Raw genomic sequence first — 18,815 nt, 5'->3', positions numbered from 1 at the left:
GTGGTGCACTTCAGCATGTTCTGTGATTTGGAATACGAATCAGAAAGCCGAAGTTATTAGATGTGACACGTGGTGTTTTTTCTACAGCCCAGCCTTCTGGACTTATTCTAAGGACTATAATAATAGGACACATTTAGATTTTATATGGTCAGCTTATGACTTGTCTAATGTGTACGCACAATATATTTTGCACTTTCTTGTATAAATTTTAGGTATGAGTGTGGTATAACATTTTTGGGATCCACTACATATGTAATAAGTGACACTATTTTATATGTATTGTTTATTTTTTCCTCATCATATGAGGTTCATTTTATATATGTAATAGGTGATATTGCACTGTAATCACTATTTCTTTTTATTTAGTCTCCCGTGTGGGGGGCGTATACCCCAATATCAACTTTTAGGGATTGCGCGGTTCTTCTTCTTCTTTTTACTTTCCTGTAGCTTGGCTGCCATTTTCCCTGGGTTTATGTCCTTTATACTGGACGCTCGGTGGCCATTTTCTTGGAGCCTGAACACGTGGTGGGTCAGTTCAGCACCATAGGCAGCAGCTCTAGACAGCTCAGTGTGATCTCCTATGTACCTGGGAGCTGACAAAGGACACAGGCACTGCTAGCTGGACAGCGCAGAGCTAGTCAGGGTGGCGAGTCCTGTGGGAAAGAGCCTCTCAGCCAGCAGCAGTTTGGAGGGTGGGACCATCACTGTCCGAAGTCCCCATCAGGTGGCAGACAGGGTAGGGTCAGCATGGCTTCAGAAACTGGTGTTTCTTCCCCCGAAATCCAGGCAATTGCAACCAGTTCGCCTGCAGACTGTGCAGTGCCTCTGGATGCTTTGTCGGTGGTCCTCAATTCGTTTGTTGCCAAGATGGAGACGGTGCATGGACGCAAGGTGGAAAAAAAATGGCCCCTTCCCCCCTGTCCTCCGGGGAGAGCTCTGACGCAGACTGGCCCTGCTGAGGCTCGTGACCCCTGCTCTGATGTTTCAGATGACACTGACCAGGACCCTTTGGACAGTGAGGATGAGTTCCCGTCTGGGTCCGTGCGTGACAAAGGGCTTGTTGGAGCACTTATCACAGCTGTGCGTGATACCCTGAAGATTCAGGCACCAGCAGATCCCTCTGCCGATGTAGCGGTCCCTTTTTGGGTCCCGTAAGCCAGCCCGTTCACCTAAGGTGTTCCTGTATCTGACTTATTTTGCTAAGTTCATTTACAAGGAATGTGGTCAACTGCAATGGACCTTTTCAGTCCCCAAATACATGGCGGTGCATTACCCCTTTGAGGAGAGCCTTCTCAAAAAATGGTCGGCTCCTCCGGTTGTGGACCCCCCAGTATCCAGGTTAAACAAAGTAACCACGATCCCTGTAGAGGGGACTCCTGCATTTAAGGACCCCAAAGACAGGAAGGCCGAGGCAGTGGCTCGTTCCTTGTTTACGGTTGTGGGATCAACCATTCGACCAGTACTGGCATCCGCACTTGTGTCACAGACACTGAGTGGGCAAAACTGTTGCACAGCGAATTTGGAGAACAGGCTTCTCCTGTCTGCATGGAACTAGCAGACCAACTAGTGCACGGCCTTAAGTACATTTGTGACGCGGCCCTGGATACCCTCCCTCTGTTATCCAGGGATTCAGTGTCAGCTGTGGTGCTGAAGCACCTGATTTGGTTAAAATGCTGGTCTGCCGACCAGGCATCCAAAAAAGCTGAGGTCCCCGGGACTTGGATCTTGGATCCGTTGTTCCTACTTCTGAAATGGACAGTGATCACAACGGACGCTGGGGTGGGGTAATGGGAGTCCAGTCGACCCATGACCTCTGGTCGGTGGAGAAATCCAAGTTTCCGATCAATCTGCTTGAACTGAGAGCGATCAGGCTATGCCTCTCCACATGGTCGATAAGACTGCGAGGGCATCCGATCGGGATCCAGTCAGACAGCGCCACGGCTGTGGCATACGTCAATCACCAAGGAGGAACAAGAAGCTTGGCCGCCACACGGGAGTTCTCTCACATACTTCGGTAGGCAGAGCGACATGTACCGGCCCTGTCGGCCGTTTACATCCGGGAGTGGAGAACTGGCAGGCGGACTATCTAAGTCGCCAGATGCTGGACCCAGGAGAATGGACATTGCATCCAGAGGTGTTCAGGCTACTGTGCCTGCAGTGGGGCTCAACCGGAAGGTGCCGATATTCATGTCCAGGGAAAGAGATCCGTGGGCAGACGTGTTAGATGCGCTGGTGGCTCCGTGGGATCAGTACCAGCTCATCTATGCCTTTCCTCCGCTGAAGCTGTTACCAGGTCTGCTCCGCAGAGTGGAGACCGAGGGGATTCCAGTAATTCTGATTGCCCCAGATTGGCCCCAGCATCCCTGGTACGCAGTCCTAGTGTGCCTGGTGGCAGCCGCCCCTTGGCGACTGCCGTTACGAGAAGACCTTCTGTCTCAAGTTCCAATTCTCCATCCTGCTTTACCATCGCTGGTTTTAATGGCATGGCTATTGAGAGCCAGGTTTTGAGGCATCAGGGTCTTTTGGACTCTGTGATCCTAACTATGCTGAGAGCATGGAAATCTTCTCTGAAGATATATAATCGGACCTGGAAGGCCTACATCTCCATGTGTGAGGAGAAAGGATGGCATCCGCGCTCCTTTTCGATATCCAGGGTCCTGCTGTTTCTTCAGCAAGGAGTAGACCAGAAATTGGCTTTGAGCACCATTAAAGGACAAATATCAGCTTTGGCTGTCTTTTTTTTCAGCGACCCCTGGCGTCTCACTCTCTAGTGAGCACTTTTGTCCAAGGGATCCGACATGTTCCTCCGGTGTGTCCACCGTTACCCCCGTGCGATCTGAATCTGGTGTTATCGGCGCTCCAAAAACCGCCATTTGAGAATATCGGAGAGATTCCCCTGTTGTCTCTTTCCCAGAAAGTGGTCTTTCTAGTTGCCCTTACATCGGCCAGAAAGCTTGGCGGCCTTGTCCTGCAAGTCGCCCTATCTGGTTATCCACGAGGATAAGGCGGTGTTGCGTCTGCAAACCTTCTTTTCTGCCAAAGGTGGTTTCAACGTTTTACATCAATGAAGACTTTGTGTTACCATCTTTGTGTCCGAAGCCGACACATCCTAAGGAGGTGGCCCTCCATTCCCTGGACATAGTTTGGGCTCTGAGGGTGTATCTGCCATGGCTCCCTTTCAGAAGTCAGACTCCCTGTTTATTTCGGTGGCTGGTCCGAAAAAAGGCATTGCGGTCTCGTCGGCCACCGTTTCCAGGTGGATCAGACAGATTGTAGTACAGGCCTTCGGCTTGAAGGGACAGGTGCCCCCTTTTCCGTTCACGGCCCACTCCACAAGAGCAGTCGGAACATCTTGGGCCTTCAGACATCAAGCGTCTGTCGTTCAAGTGTGTAAAGCAGAGACTTGGTCATCTGTTCACACTTTTACAAAATTCTACAAGGTAGATGTCAGTGCATTGGCTGATGCCTGTTTTGGCCGTAAAGTTTTGCAGGCGGCTGTATAGTTGCAATTGCACATACATTTTTTTTTCCTGTTTTTTGGGTAAAAATGCAGTACTCTTAGGTTAATGCACTGTTGTTTTTTTTGTGGGAGAAGTTTATACTGGTTCCCACTTGCCATGGTGGATTAAGTTTTTATGCTATTTTCCCACCCCTCGTTTTGGCACTGCGTGGGGACATCCCAATGTCTAAAGAGAGGAGCTGTGTCAGTCGGTGAATATAAGAGAAAATAGGATTTTTTGTACTCACCATAAAATCCTTTTCTCTGTAATTCACTGACTGGCAAAGCACCCACCCCTCCTATTTTTCTTTACGTTATACTGCTTGTTGACGTACTGAAGCTTCATGGCAGGCTGAGGGGGTTGTTACCTAAGGGACCGCCCCTCGGACGGAACTAGAAGTTCTGAGTTTTTTCATTTAAATGTTAACATGTTATGCCTAGTCCTCTCCTAAAGGTGGTGTAACAACCCAATGGCTAAAGAGAGGAGCTGTGTCAGTTGGTGAATTACAGAGAAAAGGATTTTGCGCTGAGTACAAAAAATCCTATTATATAGCCTGTGGCCCTGTCACAGAACTTGTACATCTTGACCCCGTATCTGGCACTCTTGCTGGGAAGATACTCTTTGAAAGACAAGCGGCCAGAAAATGTAATCAGGGACTCATCAACGCAGAAGGGAGTAAACAAGGCTACAAAACATTGGTTGAAGTGGTTTACTAGGGGCTGAATTTTGTAGAGCCGATCGTATTCCAGGGTCTCCACGAGGATGACAGAGTTCATTGTTGTTGAAGTGCATGAGCCGCAAGATCTGCTCGTATCGTGCCCTGGCCATGGTGGCAGAGAACAGGGGCATATGGTAAATTGGGTCAGTGGACCAATATAACCGCAAGATACTCATTTTAACTATGCCCATGTCGAGGGATAGGCCCAGAAAGGTCTTAAATTCGGAAACCATAATTGGTTTCCAATCTCTGGCAAGGGACAACTGGGGATTAGCGGCGATGAATTGACTAGCATATAACTTGCTTTGGTCCGCAATAGAGCTATAGAGATCTTCCGTGAAAAACAGCGAATAAAAATCAAGTGACGGAAAACCAACTGTTTCTACCTGAATTCTGGGTTGGCCAGTGAATGGGGGAAGTACGGGTGCTGCAGAAGTGGTGGGTTCTCAATTAAAATTGACGAATGCAGCAGGAAGGGCACTATGGGCTTGACGGGCCTGTGTTTGTCTTCTTCTTGGTGTCAGTGGGACACAACTCGTGCTTGCCACCTCACCTGCTTGAACTGCACTTATGGGACTCGCCATGTCACCAAGTGTTACTGCAGTGCTGAATGTATGACCAGGATGTACTAGGTGCTTGCCAGTTCACCAGAAGGAATAGCGGCGCTAGTACTGGCTCTCTGCTCCATACGAGGGACCTGAAGTTCTTGCATCTCAACGACAGCAGAAGAAGATCGGGGTCTGGCCTCTTCACTAGTGTGCCTTCGCTTTGCCATTTTGGGGTCTAAATTTACTGGTACACTAGTGAAACTCACAAGAAAAAAAAAGCTCTTAGGCTGTCAGCAACTCTATCAAACGCTACCAAAAAAACTGTTAGCGATCGCAGGGATCAGACCCGACTCTGAGAACGCTGCAGTTGTGTGTTTTGTAAGTGACAGTGATCGATCAATACTGCACTTGGGTGGGCTGGGCTGGGTGAAGGGGCAAAACGCAGGTGTTGGCAGGTATCTGGGCTGATCCCACTTGCACTGCATTTTTGGGACCCCTAAACTGCTGGGGACGCTAGTATAGATTTGATTAGATCAGATATTGATCTGTTCAGATACTATACCACTAAGGGAGGTGTATGCTGCGCACATGAGTGTTAACACTACTGGCACTAATCTGACACTAACTAACTGATATCACCTGCCGGGCAATCAGGGGGTTAAACCGTTACTGGTTAATAAACGCGGGTGCCTTGACACTATAGCAAGCACTAACCAGCGTCACCCATAACAGTTATACGGTGATCACTGGTGATGGGGCGAAAGGGTTAACTAGGGGGCAATCAGGGGGTTAAAACCTTTATTAGATAGTATATGGGGAAACTGATGCTATAAAAAGCTGACGGTGAACCTAAATAACTAACTGGCTACCTAGCATCATCCGTGACACTAATACGGCAATCAAAAAAAAAAGATTGCTTAGTGACACTGGCGACGGGGTGAAAGAGCTAACTGGGAGGTGATCAAGGGGTTAAACCTTTATTAGGGGGAGTTAGGGGGCTACCCTAGACCTAAAGGAGTCTACCACTAACTTCTCTAACACTTTTTACAGTCACAACTGACACCAAATGCTGTGATCAGTAAAAAAAACAAATAAAGAACACTGCAATCGGTGACACTGTGATTGGGGGGTGATTGTGTGCCTATGTTTACTGGTGTTAGTGTGCTGTTGGTGCAACTCACTTTTTCTGGTCCTCTCTCCATGGCCCCTGAACGAAAAAGGAAGCGCAAGGAGAGATATCACTTCCTCTGACCCGTGTTTACACAGTTCACAGGCAGAGGAAGCTTCCCATTAGTCTGGAGCGAAGCTGACCGGCGCAGGCACCGGGGGGGGGGGGGGTGCGTCTGAAGAATACGTTTATGGTTCCATATTCCACACAGTTTAAGGGTGTTACATGCTCCCACTCCTGCAGCCTCTTGCTGATTTAACCCCCCCCCGTTGCAACTGCTGTCACAATTTGAAAAGAATGCGACAACATCATTCAGAGATCTGTGAATGAATGAACTACAAGTACCGACAGCCTGTGCGACTGATGGCTAGTTCTCAGTGAACTACCAGGGTGCTAGGTCCTGGTAGTTCATTGAGTCTTCCTGTCATTGTCACTGGCAGTTTTTTTTTTTTTTTTTTGTAATTTTGCAAGCTAGCCACTTGGGGAGCCCCCTTCCTTTTAATTTGATTCTCAGACTGTGGTGTATTTACCTTTTTTAGATGCTTGCCACTTGGGGAAGCTGTGTTTTATTTTTTTAGGGTTCACTATTGTTGCTCTGGCTGCTGGCTCCGATTTGGTGCAAACTGCCATTTTAACTTTACCACCTTTTTCTTCCTTTGTTAGGACGGCGCAGCACTTAAAGTAGGGAAGATGTGTGGAAATGCACAAGAAAATTATATATCTTGGCAACAATCTATGAGACTGCACAAGATCCTAAATAGGAACTTGGTTACCTGTAATGTTGCCCCCCCCCCCCCCCCCCCCCAGCACTGCCATCTTTGAAAGTCATCTATGTGTGTAGATGTGCCAAAGAACTCCGCCCAGCATTAGGGACTCAACATCTGCACACGTGCAGGATTGTCTTGTGAATGCACAGACATCCTGAGATCCAGGTTATTCTTACTTGTGCCACCTTCATGTAAGCGTGGAAAACCCTGGCAGTACACAAATATGCAGTAAGTTTCTTGCAAGTCCCAAAGCCCAGCAGCACATCTGCACAAGGACGATATCTGGAGGTGTGCATGTACAGTCAGGGGCACTGGGAGAGCTGCGTCAATCTCAACTAGGCGAGAAAGGAGGAAGTTCTGCAGCACTAAAAAGTCAAACGCTTAGAAAAGCAAACATTTTTTTTATTCAAATTTTTAGAGGGAGAAGGAGAGGGGCCGGGTGTAAATAAGTTATTTTATTGAGCTTTATGACTCCTGACACCTTTCCCAGTGGTATTTGAAACAGCGATGACTTTCTATATTTCTAATTCTGTCAGGAAGCCTCTAAAGGATTATTTCAGACATGCAGATTCTCTCCTCATTTATAGACAGAGACCCCACCATCTAAATTTTACTTGGCGGTTGTGTCACCACAACCGGAGGAGACTGTTTCTAATTGCGGCTGTGTGTTCCACTTTGGAATCAGAGGAGGCCACCGTTCCATCCAATTCCATGATGTCTAGGCCTGGTTATCATAGAGCTAAATGTTCGGAAGGTATTTCCACATAATCTTCTATTTCAGAAGTTCCAGAAAGTGGTCCTCCAGGTTCCAGAACCACTATCTCTAAGTAGATTTGACAGGTATTGGATATGAAATGCCTAGTTCCTTCTTTTCCCCATTTAAAGTTGACTCCAGTGAGTGTCTTTTCATTAACAGTCCTTGATGTGGCTGTGACCTGGTGTTCTGTGACTTTATCTGATTTTTACAAGATCAATGTGTCTGTTTTGGCAGAAGCTGGTTTTAATGCTGTTGGGTTTTTTTTTTTTTTTTGGGCTGGTTTACCTGTGTTATTTGGGTGTACCCGACCCTCGGTTTTGACTTCTTTTGGACTTCCTTAGGTTGCCAAGTTTTCATCAAGCTGTATCCCTCAATGAACGATACAGAAATAGGATTTTTGTATTCTTGATAAAATCTTTTTTCTTAAAGCGGAGGTCCACCCTAAAGTGGACCTTCCGCTCATTGGAATCCTCCCCCCCTCCGGCGCCACAATTGGCACCTTTCAGGGGGGAGGGGGGGTGCAAGTACCTGTACAGTACAGGTATCTGCACCCACTTCCGGCATAGCTATCTGCGGAAAGGGGCGTAGATTCTGCAGAATCTACGCCCCTTTCCGAAAGTCTCCCGCTACCTGCTGGGAAACACATGGATCCCAGAGACAGCGGGACCATCCTTATTGCGCAGCGCGACTTGCGCATGCGCAGTAGGGAACCGGGAAATGAAGCCGAAAGGCTACACTTCCTGATTCCCATACCAAAGATGGCGGCGGCAGCTCCCGAGAGACGATCGAGAGATCGGCTTCGGGTGCCGACATAGCGGGCGCGCTGGGCGGGTAAGTGTCCTTATTTTAAAAGTCAGCAGCTGCAGTATTTGTAGCTGCTGGCTTTAAAAAAAAAAAAAAACGGCGGAACTCCCGGCGGACTCCCGCTTTAATCTTGCATCACGGGACACAGAGCCATAGTAATTACTATGTGGGTTATAGGCCACCTTCAAGTGTAGGAAACCGGCACACCCTAAGACAGGAAGTCCACTCCCTATATAACCCCTCCCACTACTGGGAATACCTCAGTTTTTTCCGCCAGTGTCTAAGGTGTTGATCACAAGAAAAGATGTGCTGTACTGAGCTCCACAGGAGCAATCCTTGCTGGGGCCAGCTATGCAGCCGGATCCATTCAGTGTCTTTTTAGGCCGAATTGAATGGTGCCCAGGCTTCGTGGCGGAAGAAATGAGGTTTAGCCCATAATGCTTCCCTTTCTAAAGAGCTGGACCCCAGGATCCAGTGCTTTTGGGGTTTTTCAGGCATAAGTTTTTTTTTTCTGGCAGGGTGCTATTACGGGTCCAGGAGTGCGGATCCCCCGATTAAAAAGGGGCCCCAGTTCCTGAAGGTTTTTTTAAACTGAGCCCATCGTGAGGGGTGAAGATTGGGTCTGTTGGTTTTACCACAGAAAACCCCACAGCGGGAAACGTAAGTGGAGATTTCTCAGGAATTTTTAAGTTTCTTATGAATTGTCTCCTTTAAAAATTAAATGTTGTCATGCCTAAAAGGCACTGGGGGCTGTATACAGCATGTACCTTGTCATGCTTCCTCAAAGATCACGCTGTCTCAGCAGAAGCAGCAGATTCCCTCCAGGGAGCTGCCCAGGCCTCCAGTACGGGGGTGTTTCTTACAAACCTCCACACCTGGATAAAGCTCTCCCTGGATAGGGGGATGCCAGAACGGTCAGCAATGCCGCTCCATTTTTTACCACCCCTGCCAGGCAATTTGATTACTGGGTCTCCTCCTCGCCATCCCCCCCACACACATGCCGATCCCGTTGGATCAGAGGCCCGCGTAGGAAAGATGTTTTTTTTTTTTTATTTTTTTTTTTTTAAAGATACGGGGGTGCAATGTGACAGAGGGGGACAGGGCTTAGAGCAGCAGTGGCGTGCAGCAATGTCCGACGTGGGAGTATGTTTTTTCAGAACTGCATTTTTTGCTGGCTGCAGCTATCGGAAGGACACGAGCAAAAAGGGGCATGTAAGAGGTTGGTGACACAGGTATTCCCTTGGCACGTTTACAAAAAGCATCAGGCTGAGCATTAATAACAGCGGCAGTTGCTGGACTATTGCTCAAGCAGTGGATGCGATTTCTTCTTGTAGTACCTCCGCATTTGTGCATCGGGCTATGGTCAGAAGGCAGGTAGAAACACCCCAAAAAAGGCTCAAGAGGGACTCCTTCAAGCTCTAAAAAGCCTAAACTTATCTCTAAGATGGCATCCTCCCCTGAGAGATCTGAGGTGGCTGGTCAGAGTGAGCCATCAGGTGTTTCAACTGTTTCCGACACTGCAGCCCCTGTCTACGTTACTGAAGAAGTTTTTTCCTCAACCATTACCATTAGGATTGGAACAGAGGTTGGCGGCTTTAATCACATCCCAGGGTGGGACTAAGCACGATCGGTCTCCTTCCGTTACACAGGACCCTCAAACTGAGGAACCGGGGGCGGGTGATGAATTTTTCTCAGGGGACCGGGAAGAGGCTGATGACTCCTCTTCAGATGGGTCAAATGTGGAAGCATCAGGTTCAAAATCTGAAAGATTGATTGTACATTGGATTGAATTGGGGCGCTCTACATTTATGCTACCCTTAACTGAGTCGGTTGACAAGCCTACTTGTTTGGGTTTGCTAAAGCCTCCCCAAGCTGCGCATGCCTTTCCTATCCATTCATTGCTGGAAAAGCTTATGTATTCTGAGTGGGATCACCCAGATAAGAATTTTTATCCTCCTAAAAAGTTTTCAACACTTTATCCTATGGAGGAAAAGTTTAATAAAAAATAGGTGATACCAGCAGTTAACGCTGCTATATCCTCTGTGAATAAAAGTTTGACTTGTCCGGTAGATGATGCTCAAATGCTCAGGGATCCAATGGATAAGAAATTGGAATTCCTATTAAACAATACTTTTTCTCTGGCAGGTTCAGTAACTCAGCCTGCGCTGGCAGCAATTGGTGTATGTCAATCCATGAGAGACCAGTTTAAATAGGTGCTCAAGATTATTCCTGATCAGCAGGCCCAAGATTGGGCTGAGCTACCACGGGCGTTGTGTTTTGCAGTAGATGCTATGAGAGATTCTATTCTCCAGGCCTCACGCTTTATGCTGGGGCTGGTGCATATGCGTAGAATACTATGGTTGAAAAATTGGTCAGCCGAAGCGCCCTGCAAAAAGCTCCTGGCTAGTTTTCCTTTTTGCGGTGAACGCTGTTTGGGGATGATCTAGATAAGTACATCCAAAGAATTTCTTATGGGAAAAGTACCCTTTTGCCAGTTAGGAAAAGAAGTAAGCCCATCTCATTTAAACGAGGCGCTTATCCAGTGCCAGGAGCATCGGCCTCCAGGCAGTCTTGACGGCCTCCACTGTCAAATTCAAGAGGTAAACCTCAGGGTCAACCCCAGGGAAAAAAGAAGTCCTGGGGAAGGAAACCTACAAAACAAAATACTAAAGCCTCCTTATGAAGGGGGGTGCTCGCTCGAGTGAGGGGAAGACTTCTACAGTTCTCAAGGGTCTGGCAGGTAGAGTGTCAAGACTAATGGGTGGCTTCCTCAATTACTCTAATGTACAAATTAGAGTTATGTGAGTCCCCGTCTCCTCATTTTCTCAGATTAAAAGTCCCCAGGGATCCAAAGAAAAATAAGTCTCTGTCAAGCATTGGACCATCTTTTGTCTCAAAAGGTGATATCGGTGGTCCCCATGGAAGAGCAGGGATTGGGGTTTTATTCAAACCTTTTCACGGTACTCAAACCAAGTGGAGATGTCAGACCCATTCTGGATCTCAAAGATCTAAACAGTTTTTTGCACATCCGCTCTTTTTGCATGTAGTCAATCCGATCAGTAGTCTCCATCCTACAAGGTTGAGAATTTCTGGCGTCATTCGACATCAAGGTTGCATACGTCCATGTGCTGATTTTCCCCAGCTCACCAGAAATATCTATGTTTCGAGATAAAAAATCTTAATTTTCAGTTTGTAGCTCTGCCTTTCGGACTAGCTACTGCTCCTCGAGTATTTACAAAGGTTCTGGCCCCTCCTCTAGCCAGATTGAGGGCTCAAGGTATAACGATTTTAACATACCTAGACGATCTGCTCTTGATAGACCAGTCGGTAACCCACTTAGACCAAAGTATGGTCACCACAGTCGACTACCTGGAATACCTAGGCTGGATTCCCAACCTAGAGAAATCTTCCTTAAAACCATCAAAGAGATTGGAATACTTGGGCCTGATCATATATGCAGCCCAGAAGAGGGTATTCTTACTCCAGGCGAAGATCAGTGCCATAAGGGAGCTGATTCAGTTAGTTTAGGCAAAGAAGAATCCTTCTATTCGACATTGCATAAGGTTGTTTGAAAAGATGGTGGCTTCATTCAAGGCCATTCCTTATGCTCAGTTTCCTTCGAGACTGCTGCAAAACAGTATCCTATTGGCTTGAAACAAGAAGGACCAAGCTCTAGATTTCCCAGATGTGCTTGTCTCCAGAGGTGCACCAGAGTCTCGGTTGATGACCAAGAATCTGCAGAAAGAGAAAAATCCTTCCTACCATCTACCTGGAAGGTGGTAACAACAGATGCCAGCCTTTCGGGTTGGGGAGCAGTCCTGGCCTGTACAAGGGAAATGGTCCGGGTCAGAAATGACATTTGCCTATCAATATTCTAGAGATTCGTGCAGCGTGCTTGGCCCTGAGGGCCTGAACGTTCAGATTACGGAATTGTCCTGTCCGGATCCAATCCGACAATGCCACAGCAGTGGCCTATATCAATCAACAAGGGGGCACGAGAAGTCATGCGGCCCAGAGAGAGGTGAAGCATATCCTAACTTGGGCAGAAAACAATGTACCTTGCCTGTCGGCAGTCTTCATTCCAGGAATAGAGAATTGGCAGGCGGACTACTTGAGTCGCCAGCAGTTGTTCCTAGGAGAATGGTCTCTTCACCCCGATATCTTCCTGACAATATGTCAAAGATGGGCGGATTCCGGATGTAGTTCTGTTTGCCTCCTGGGTCAACAAAAAGATTGATAACTTTGTGTCAAGAAAAAAATGATCCACTAGCTTGCAGAACAGATGCCTTTGTATTTCCGTATAATCAGTTTTCACTGATTTATGCATTCCCTCCTGTTCTGCTGCTTCCGTGACTTCTTCACAGGATCAAACAGGAAGGGTAGTCAGTGATTCTTGTGGCCCAGGAGGTCTTGGTTTGCAGAGATCATAAAGATGGCGGTAGGGGACCCATGAACCTTACCACCACGCCCAGACCTTCTCTCACAAGGTCTGGTATTCCATCCTACCTTACAAACGCTAAATTTAAAGGTTTGGCTATTGAGACCCACATTCTGAAGAAGCGTGGGCTGTCGGGTTCAGTGGTATCTACCTTGGTTAATGCAAGGAAGCCAGCCTCCAGAATCCTATATTATAGTCTGGAATGCATATGTTTCCTGGTGTGAATCCAAGGGTTGGCACCCCAGGAAGTATGTCATAGGTAGAATCTGTGACTTTCTACAGATGGGGTTAGAAATTAAGTTGGCCTTGAGTACTGTCAAGGGGCCAGGTCTCAACCTTATCTGTATTATTTCAGTGACCACTTGCTTTGCATGCTTTGGTTCGTAGCTTTATTCAGGGGGTAACGTGGCTTAATCCTCTGGTTAGGTCACCCCTGAACCCTTGGGACTTGAATTTAGTTCTGTCAGCATTACAGAAACAGCCTTTTGAGCCGATACGCCGTTTATTCCCTTGGTCCTTTTGATAAGGAAACTAGTTTTTCTGGTAGCCATATCTTCTGCATGAAGGTTATCAGAGATGGCTGCTCTTTCCTGTAAAGAGCCATATTTAATTATTCACAAGGATAGGGTAGTATTGTGTCCTCGTCCTAACTTTATACCGAAGGTAGTGTAAAGTTTTCATTTAAACCAAGATATTGTTCTACCTTCATTCTTTCCAGAACACGGTTCTTTGGAAGAAAAGTCACTACATTCTCTTGATGTGGTGAGAGCAAAGTCTACTTGAAGGCGACTGCTAAGATTCTAAAAACTGATGTTTTCCTGAAGGTCCTAAAAGAGGACAGGCAGCAATGAAATCTACTATTTCCAAATGGAGTTGACAAGTAATTGTTCAAGATTATGGTTTAAAGAGGAAGATTCTACCTTTTCAAATCAAAGCGCAACTCCACAAGGGCTGTTAATGCTTCGTGGACAGTGCATCACCAAGCCTCCTTAGCTCAAATCTGAAAGGCAGCAACTTTGACTTTGGTCCATACATTTACCAGATTCTATCCAGTAGATGTAAAAAGTCATGAGGATATCCCCTTTGGAAGCAGTGTGCTGTAGGCTGCAGTATAAGTCCTCTCATCTCATGGTGTTTTTTTTTTTGTGTCTCCCTCCTTTCAGTTAGCGTTTGCTCTGGGACATCCCACATAGTAATGTGTCTCGTGATTACGATTAAGAAAATAGGACCTGTAGCTTACCTGTAAAATTCCTTTCTTTGAAGTACATCACAGGACACAGAGGTCCCTCCCTTCTTTCTGGTATACACGTGTATTGCTTTGCTACAAAAACTGAGGTACACCCTGTAGTGGGAGGGGTTATATAGGGAGTGGACTTCCTATCTTGGGGTGTGCCAGTGTTCATCACCTGACGGTGGCCTATAACCTACATGGTAATTTCTATGGCTCTGTCCCGTGATGTACTTAAAGAAAAGAATTTTACAGGTAAGCTGTTATAAAAATCTATTGAGCGTCACAGTTTAACCGGTTCCCGACCAGTGCACGCTGATGTATGTCGGCAGAATGGCACGGGCAGGCAAATGGGTGTACCTGTACGTCCCTTTAAATTTGCCGCCCTGCCATCGCGAGCGCGCTGCCAGCGGCGCACTCGCATGCCAGTCGGGACCCCCATGAGTCCGGTTGCGGGTCCCGCGGACTCTATCACCGCGGGCATACCCGCGATCCTCTCACGGGACAGCTGAATGGAGAAATGCCATTGTAAACATTTCCCCATTCTGCCTAGCAACTAGTGACGCTGATCTCTGCTCCATGTGATTGGAGCAGAGATCAGTGTTCACTAAATGAAAACCCAGCCCCCCACAGTTAGTAACACACCCCTAGGAACACTTAACCCCTACACTGCCACCCACTGGTTAACCCCTTCACTGCCAGTGTCATTTACACAGGAATCACTGCATTTATATAGCAGTGATTGCTGTATAAATGACAATGGTCCCAAAAATGTGTCAAAAATGTCCGATGTGTCTGTCATAATGTCGCAGTCATAATAAAAATCGCAGATCGCCGCCATTACTAATAGAAAAAAAAATATTAATAAAAATGCCATAAAACTATCCCTATTTTGTAAACGCTATAACTTTTGTGCAAACCAATCAATAATCGCTTATTGCGATTTTATTTTACCAAAAATATGTAGAAGAATACGTAATTGGCCTAAACTGAGGGAAAAAAAACGTTTTTTTTTAAATATATTTTTGGGGGATATTTATTATAACAAAAAGTAAAAAATAATGCGTTTTTTTTTCAAAATTGTCGCTCTATTTTTGTTTATAGCGCAAAAAATAAAAACCGCAGGGGTGATCAAATACCACCAAAAGAAAGCTCTATTTGTGGGGGAAAAAGGACGTCAATTTTGTTTGGGAGCCACATCACACGACCGCGCAATTGTCAGTTAAAGCGACGCAGTGCCGAATCGCAAAAAGTGGTCTGGTCTTTGACCAGCAAAATGGTCCGGTCTGTAAGTGGTTAATGATAAATGAGCAACCTAGGGTTATACTGCTGCCTACAGGAGAAATTGACACTGGACCTTTACGGCTTATAAACACTCACACCTGTTTAGTCATAGCAATCAATCCAAATGATGGCATATGAGGGGAGGAAGCTGTGTCCCTCTGTTTGGACTCAGATGAGGATTTTATGACGAATGCAAAAATAGAATTTTTTTGTCTTCCTACACACTCACAAGACCTGAAAAACGTGATCTTGATTATTCAATAAACCATAGAAAGTACTGTATAGCTACCAGTTAGAATGCACTGATATTGGACCAATGCAAGATGATTATTGCACTTTGCTTTTTGCGCTGTTTTACTGTATAGTGTGTGTGAAACAAATGTCAATATTTGCCATCATGTATGTTTACAGTAAATATATTAACCGAAAGACATAAGATTACAGACATTATTTTCATAAAATGTTAAGGATTTATGTATGCAGCAGGCTCAATGTGATTGTTTGCCATGGTTTTCCCTGTAGGACTCAGGATAAGAAACACTCCGAAGAACTGTCCCAGTTCCAGCAGGAACTTGCTGAAGCCCGCTCCCAGCTGGTGCTGTTGCAGAGGGACCTGGACGATCAACTCAGCAAAAAGCCTGAAATAAATCAAGAGGTAATACAGAACTTCTGAAATTTAAAACCCAGACTATGATAAACTCTCATTACGTGTTATTTAAAAGAGTGTGCATACTCACAAAGCCACTAAAGCATTTGTTTTGTGTACAGTAGAGTGAAACCTACCTAGTTGATCCTGGCTTCAGATGTCACCCCCCCCCCCCCCCCCATCTTCTCTGTGTCCCCTCACTGCAGGTTGAGAATTTGTAGACCAGCTGCTTTCCTCTACAGAGCATGCTCAATTTCAATTCCCTTCTAAGCGCTTCATTTGCTCCTTTTTCTTATCTATGCAGCCCACATGACTATAGAGTCACATGTGGGCATAGACAAATTGGTAAATTACACTCCCTTTCCTCCCTCCCTCCTCCTCCATATCCTCCTATTGATAAACACTTTGGGGGTGGGATATAGTATGCTGATTGATTACATTCACGGAAATGCTTAGTTTTAGAATAAATCCATTCTAAATATATCTAATGTAATTTGTAAAATGCGATGCTAATATCTGTAAAGTAAAAAAAAAAAGGGGGGGGGGGGCCTTGGATACAGATGCGGTCTGAACAAAATGAAAGCTAGTGTCATTCATCTTTGACTTCTCATACACCAAATTATGCAGAGATTACAGCCTTAGTATAGTCATCTTTTTCCAGGGCCCAAACACACTATGCCTTGTCTCCTACTCCTGTCTTTCCAGCATATCCATTTCCGATATGCTGGACCTAGAAGACACAGAAAGGAATAAGGGGGTTATTAAGGCAGTATTGGAGTAGGCTGGGGAGAATGCCTGACACGTATGCCTTCCCAAGGAAGATGTCTGTGTGGTGAGGCACTTTACCAAATCAAAGAAGTCATATGTGGGAAGGTGAAAAACACCTTTTCTCAGGAGCCCTTAACTTCTCTAAACGCAATGCACCTGTCCACTCTAACCATAACCAGGCTTCAAATTCAAAACCTAAGTTCAACCCTTCTATTCTATGCAAGGCTTGGCCCACAAAAGCCACCAAACCTTCCCCAAAGTAATGTGTCAGAAATAACAGAGCCAAAGTGCAAACAATTATATTATATATATTGTGCAATTAAAGTGCTAAAAAAAATTTATGATAAAGAGAAATGGCAAAAATGGAAACATGACAAAATGTTTAATTTATAAAAAAACAATCTCTGCTAATAAGTGCTCCTCCTCTGTGTGAATCCTTCACCGCTCTCACCAAAATGGACTCACCTGATCAATAAAATGGTAAAACTATGAACCAGCAAGAGGACCACAGGATCACCAATCACCATTTTGCGGTCAGATTCCCCTTACACAGGTCACAGAAAATCGTGGGGCAGACAACATGGAAGGAAGCTCCCAGAGTTTTTTTTAATTTACCTGTGAGATGTTTTTACACTAGGAGAGCCTCCTTCCTTCTGTTTTGTCTTTCCCATGATTTGCTGTGATCTGTGTAAGGGGAATCTGACCATAAAACGATGATTGGTGATCATTTGAAAATACGGTGGTCCTCTTGCTGGTTCATCATTTTATCGATTTTGGTGAGAGCGGTGAAGGATTCACACAGCGGTGGAGCACTTGATGCACTTATAAGCAGAGATTTTTTTATATAAATTAAATATTTTGTGACTTTTATCATTTGAGTATTTTTTTAGCACTTTAATTATATTGCACAATACGATTGTTTGCACTGCACTTTGATACACACTAGCACTTTCGTATATATTTTTGCACAGATGTTGTTACCACACGTGATATTATATATATTTAATAGTATTTGAGTTAATGTGTGGACCAGCCCCACTCTTATCACTATTTAAACCTTCCCCAAAGCCCTTGTCACAATAAGGCCAGTGATGGGCCTTTTCCTTGGGTCACAGATATCTCAGACCTGTGGGTTCAATTGGTGGTTTCAAAGGGGTACAAAATAGAGTTGAAACCTCTATTACCTACTCTGCTTTTTTCTTTCAAATCAACCAAAAACAGCCCAAGGATAGTTAGATCTGCAGAATGCCCTGAACCAGCTCTTGTCCCAGGGATTAGTTGTGCCAGTACCACCACAAGACCGGTTTAATGGATTCTACTGAAACTGTACTAAAGCCGAATGGGGGTATTAATCCTATTCTGGACTTAAAATCACTTAAAAAATTTCTTCAAATACAAAAATTTTGCATAGAATCCACTAGGTCAGTAATTGCCTGTCTGAGACAAGAGGAGTACATGGCATCTGTGGACAATCAAGATGCCTATCTGCATATTTCTATTTGCCTACCTCACCAGCATCAGCGCATTGGCAGACGACCACTTCCAGTTTGTTGCATTGCCATTTTGGTCTATCCTCTGCTCCCAAAGTGTTCACAAAGGTCTTGGCACCTTTACTTTCCTGTCTCAGAACCCAGGGCAGCCAGGTCACAGGCTATCTAGATGACCTTCTACTGAATGACTAATCTCCTTTTAGAAAATGCCCACAAGACAATTTCCGATTCTCAAGGCTTTTGGCCCGGTGATCAATTTCAACAAATCTGCTCTTCAGTCTCCCCTTTGCCTGGGATATTTGGGTCTGGTCCTGGACACAGCCCAAGCAAAAGCATTTCTCCCAGAAAATACATTTATTTCTGTAGAAACACATGCTTGAGAATTGGAATCTGGGAGTTATGTCACATTGAGATTCTCAATGAAAAAAGAAGTCTGACGCAGTCCGGGCCGGGCTCGGAGAACAGTAGCTTAAGCAGTTGAGAGGCTTCCACCGAGCAGCAGCATAAATACATGAGTAGATCATCTTGGCAGATGAGGTGTGGAGTCTAAGCACTAAGTGGTATTCACCAGAGGCCTTGATGGTGGATGTGGGTTTTGATGTGTGTTAGTACCAGGGCGTGGTCATTGGGATCACTCCACCAGGTGGTGAGCAAGCTGGGGTTAAGTAGTAGATATAGCAGGTAAGGATCAAGCAGACG

At 45.6% G+C, this 18,815-nt stretch overlaps 1 protein-coding gene across 2 annotated transcripts in view; it reads left to right on the top strand.

The window, feature by feature from the left end:
• The window catches only part of GOLGA3 (golgin A3), a 173,973-nt gene that overhangs the window by 137,357 nt on the left and 17,801 nt on the right, over positions 1 to 18,815 (top strand). For both annotated transcript variants that reach the window (XM_077461724.1, XM_077461723.1), the window contains exon 20: positions 15,735 to 15,867. In XM_077461724.1, the coding sequence (XP_077317850.1) occupies positions 15,735 to 15,867 (133 nt within the window). The remainder of the gene's footprint in view (positions 1 to 15,734; positions 15,868 to 18,815) is intronic.

The sequence above is a fragment of the Lithobates pipiens genome, unplaced genomic scaffold (assembly GCF_037356315.1).
Source record: "Lithobates pipiens isolate NorthernLeopardFrog02 unplaced genomic scaffold, aLitPip1_a1.2 Scaffold_3, whole genome shotgun sequence".
NCBI lineage: Eukaryota > Metazoa > Chordata > Amphibia > Anura > Ranidae > Lithobates > Lithobates pipiens.
Note: the sequence above shows the minus strand (reverse complement) of the source record. Positions and strands in the feature narration are given on the sequence as shown.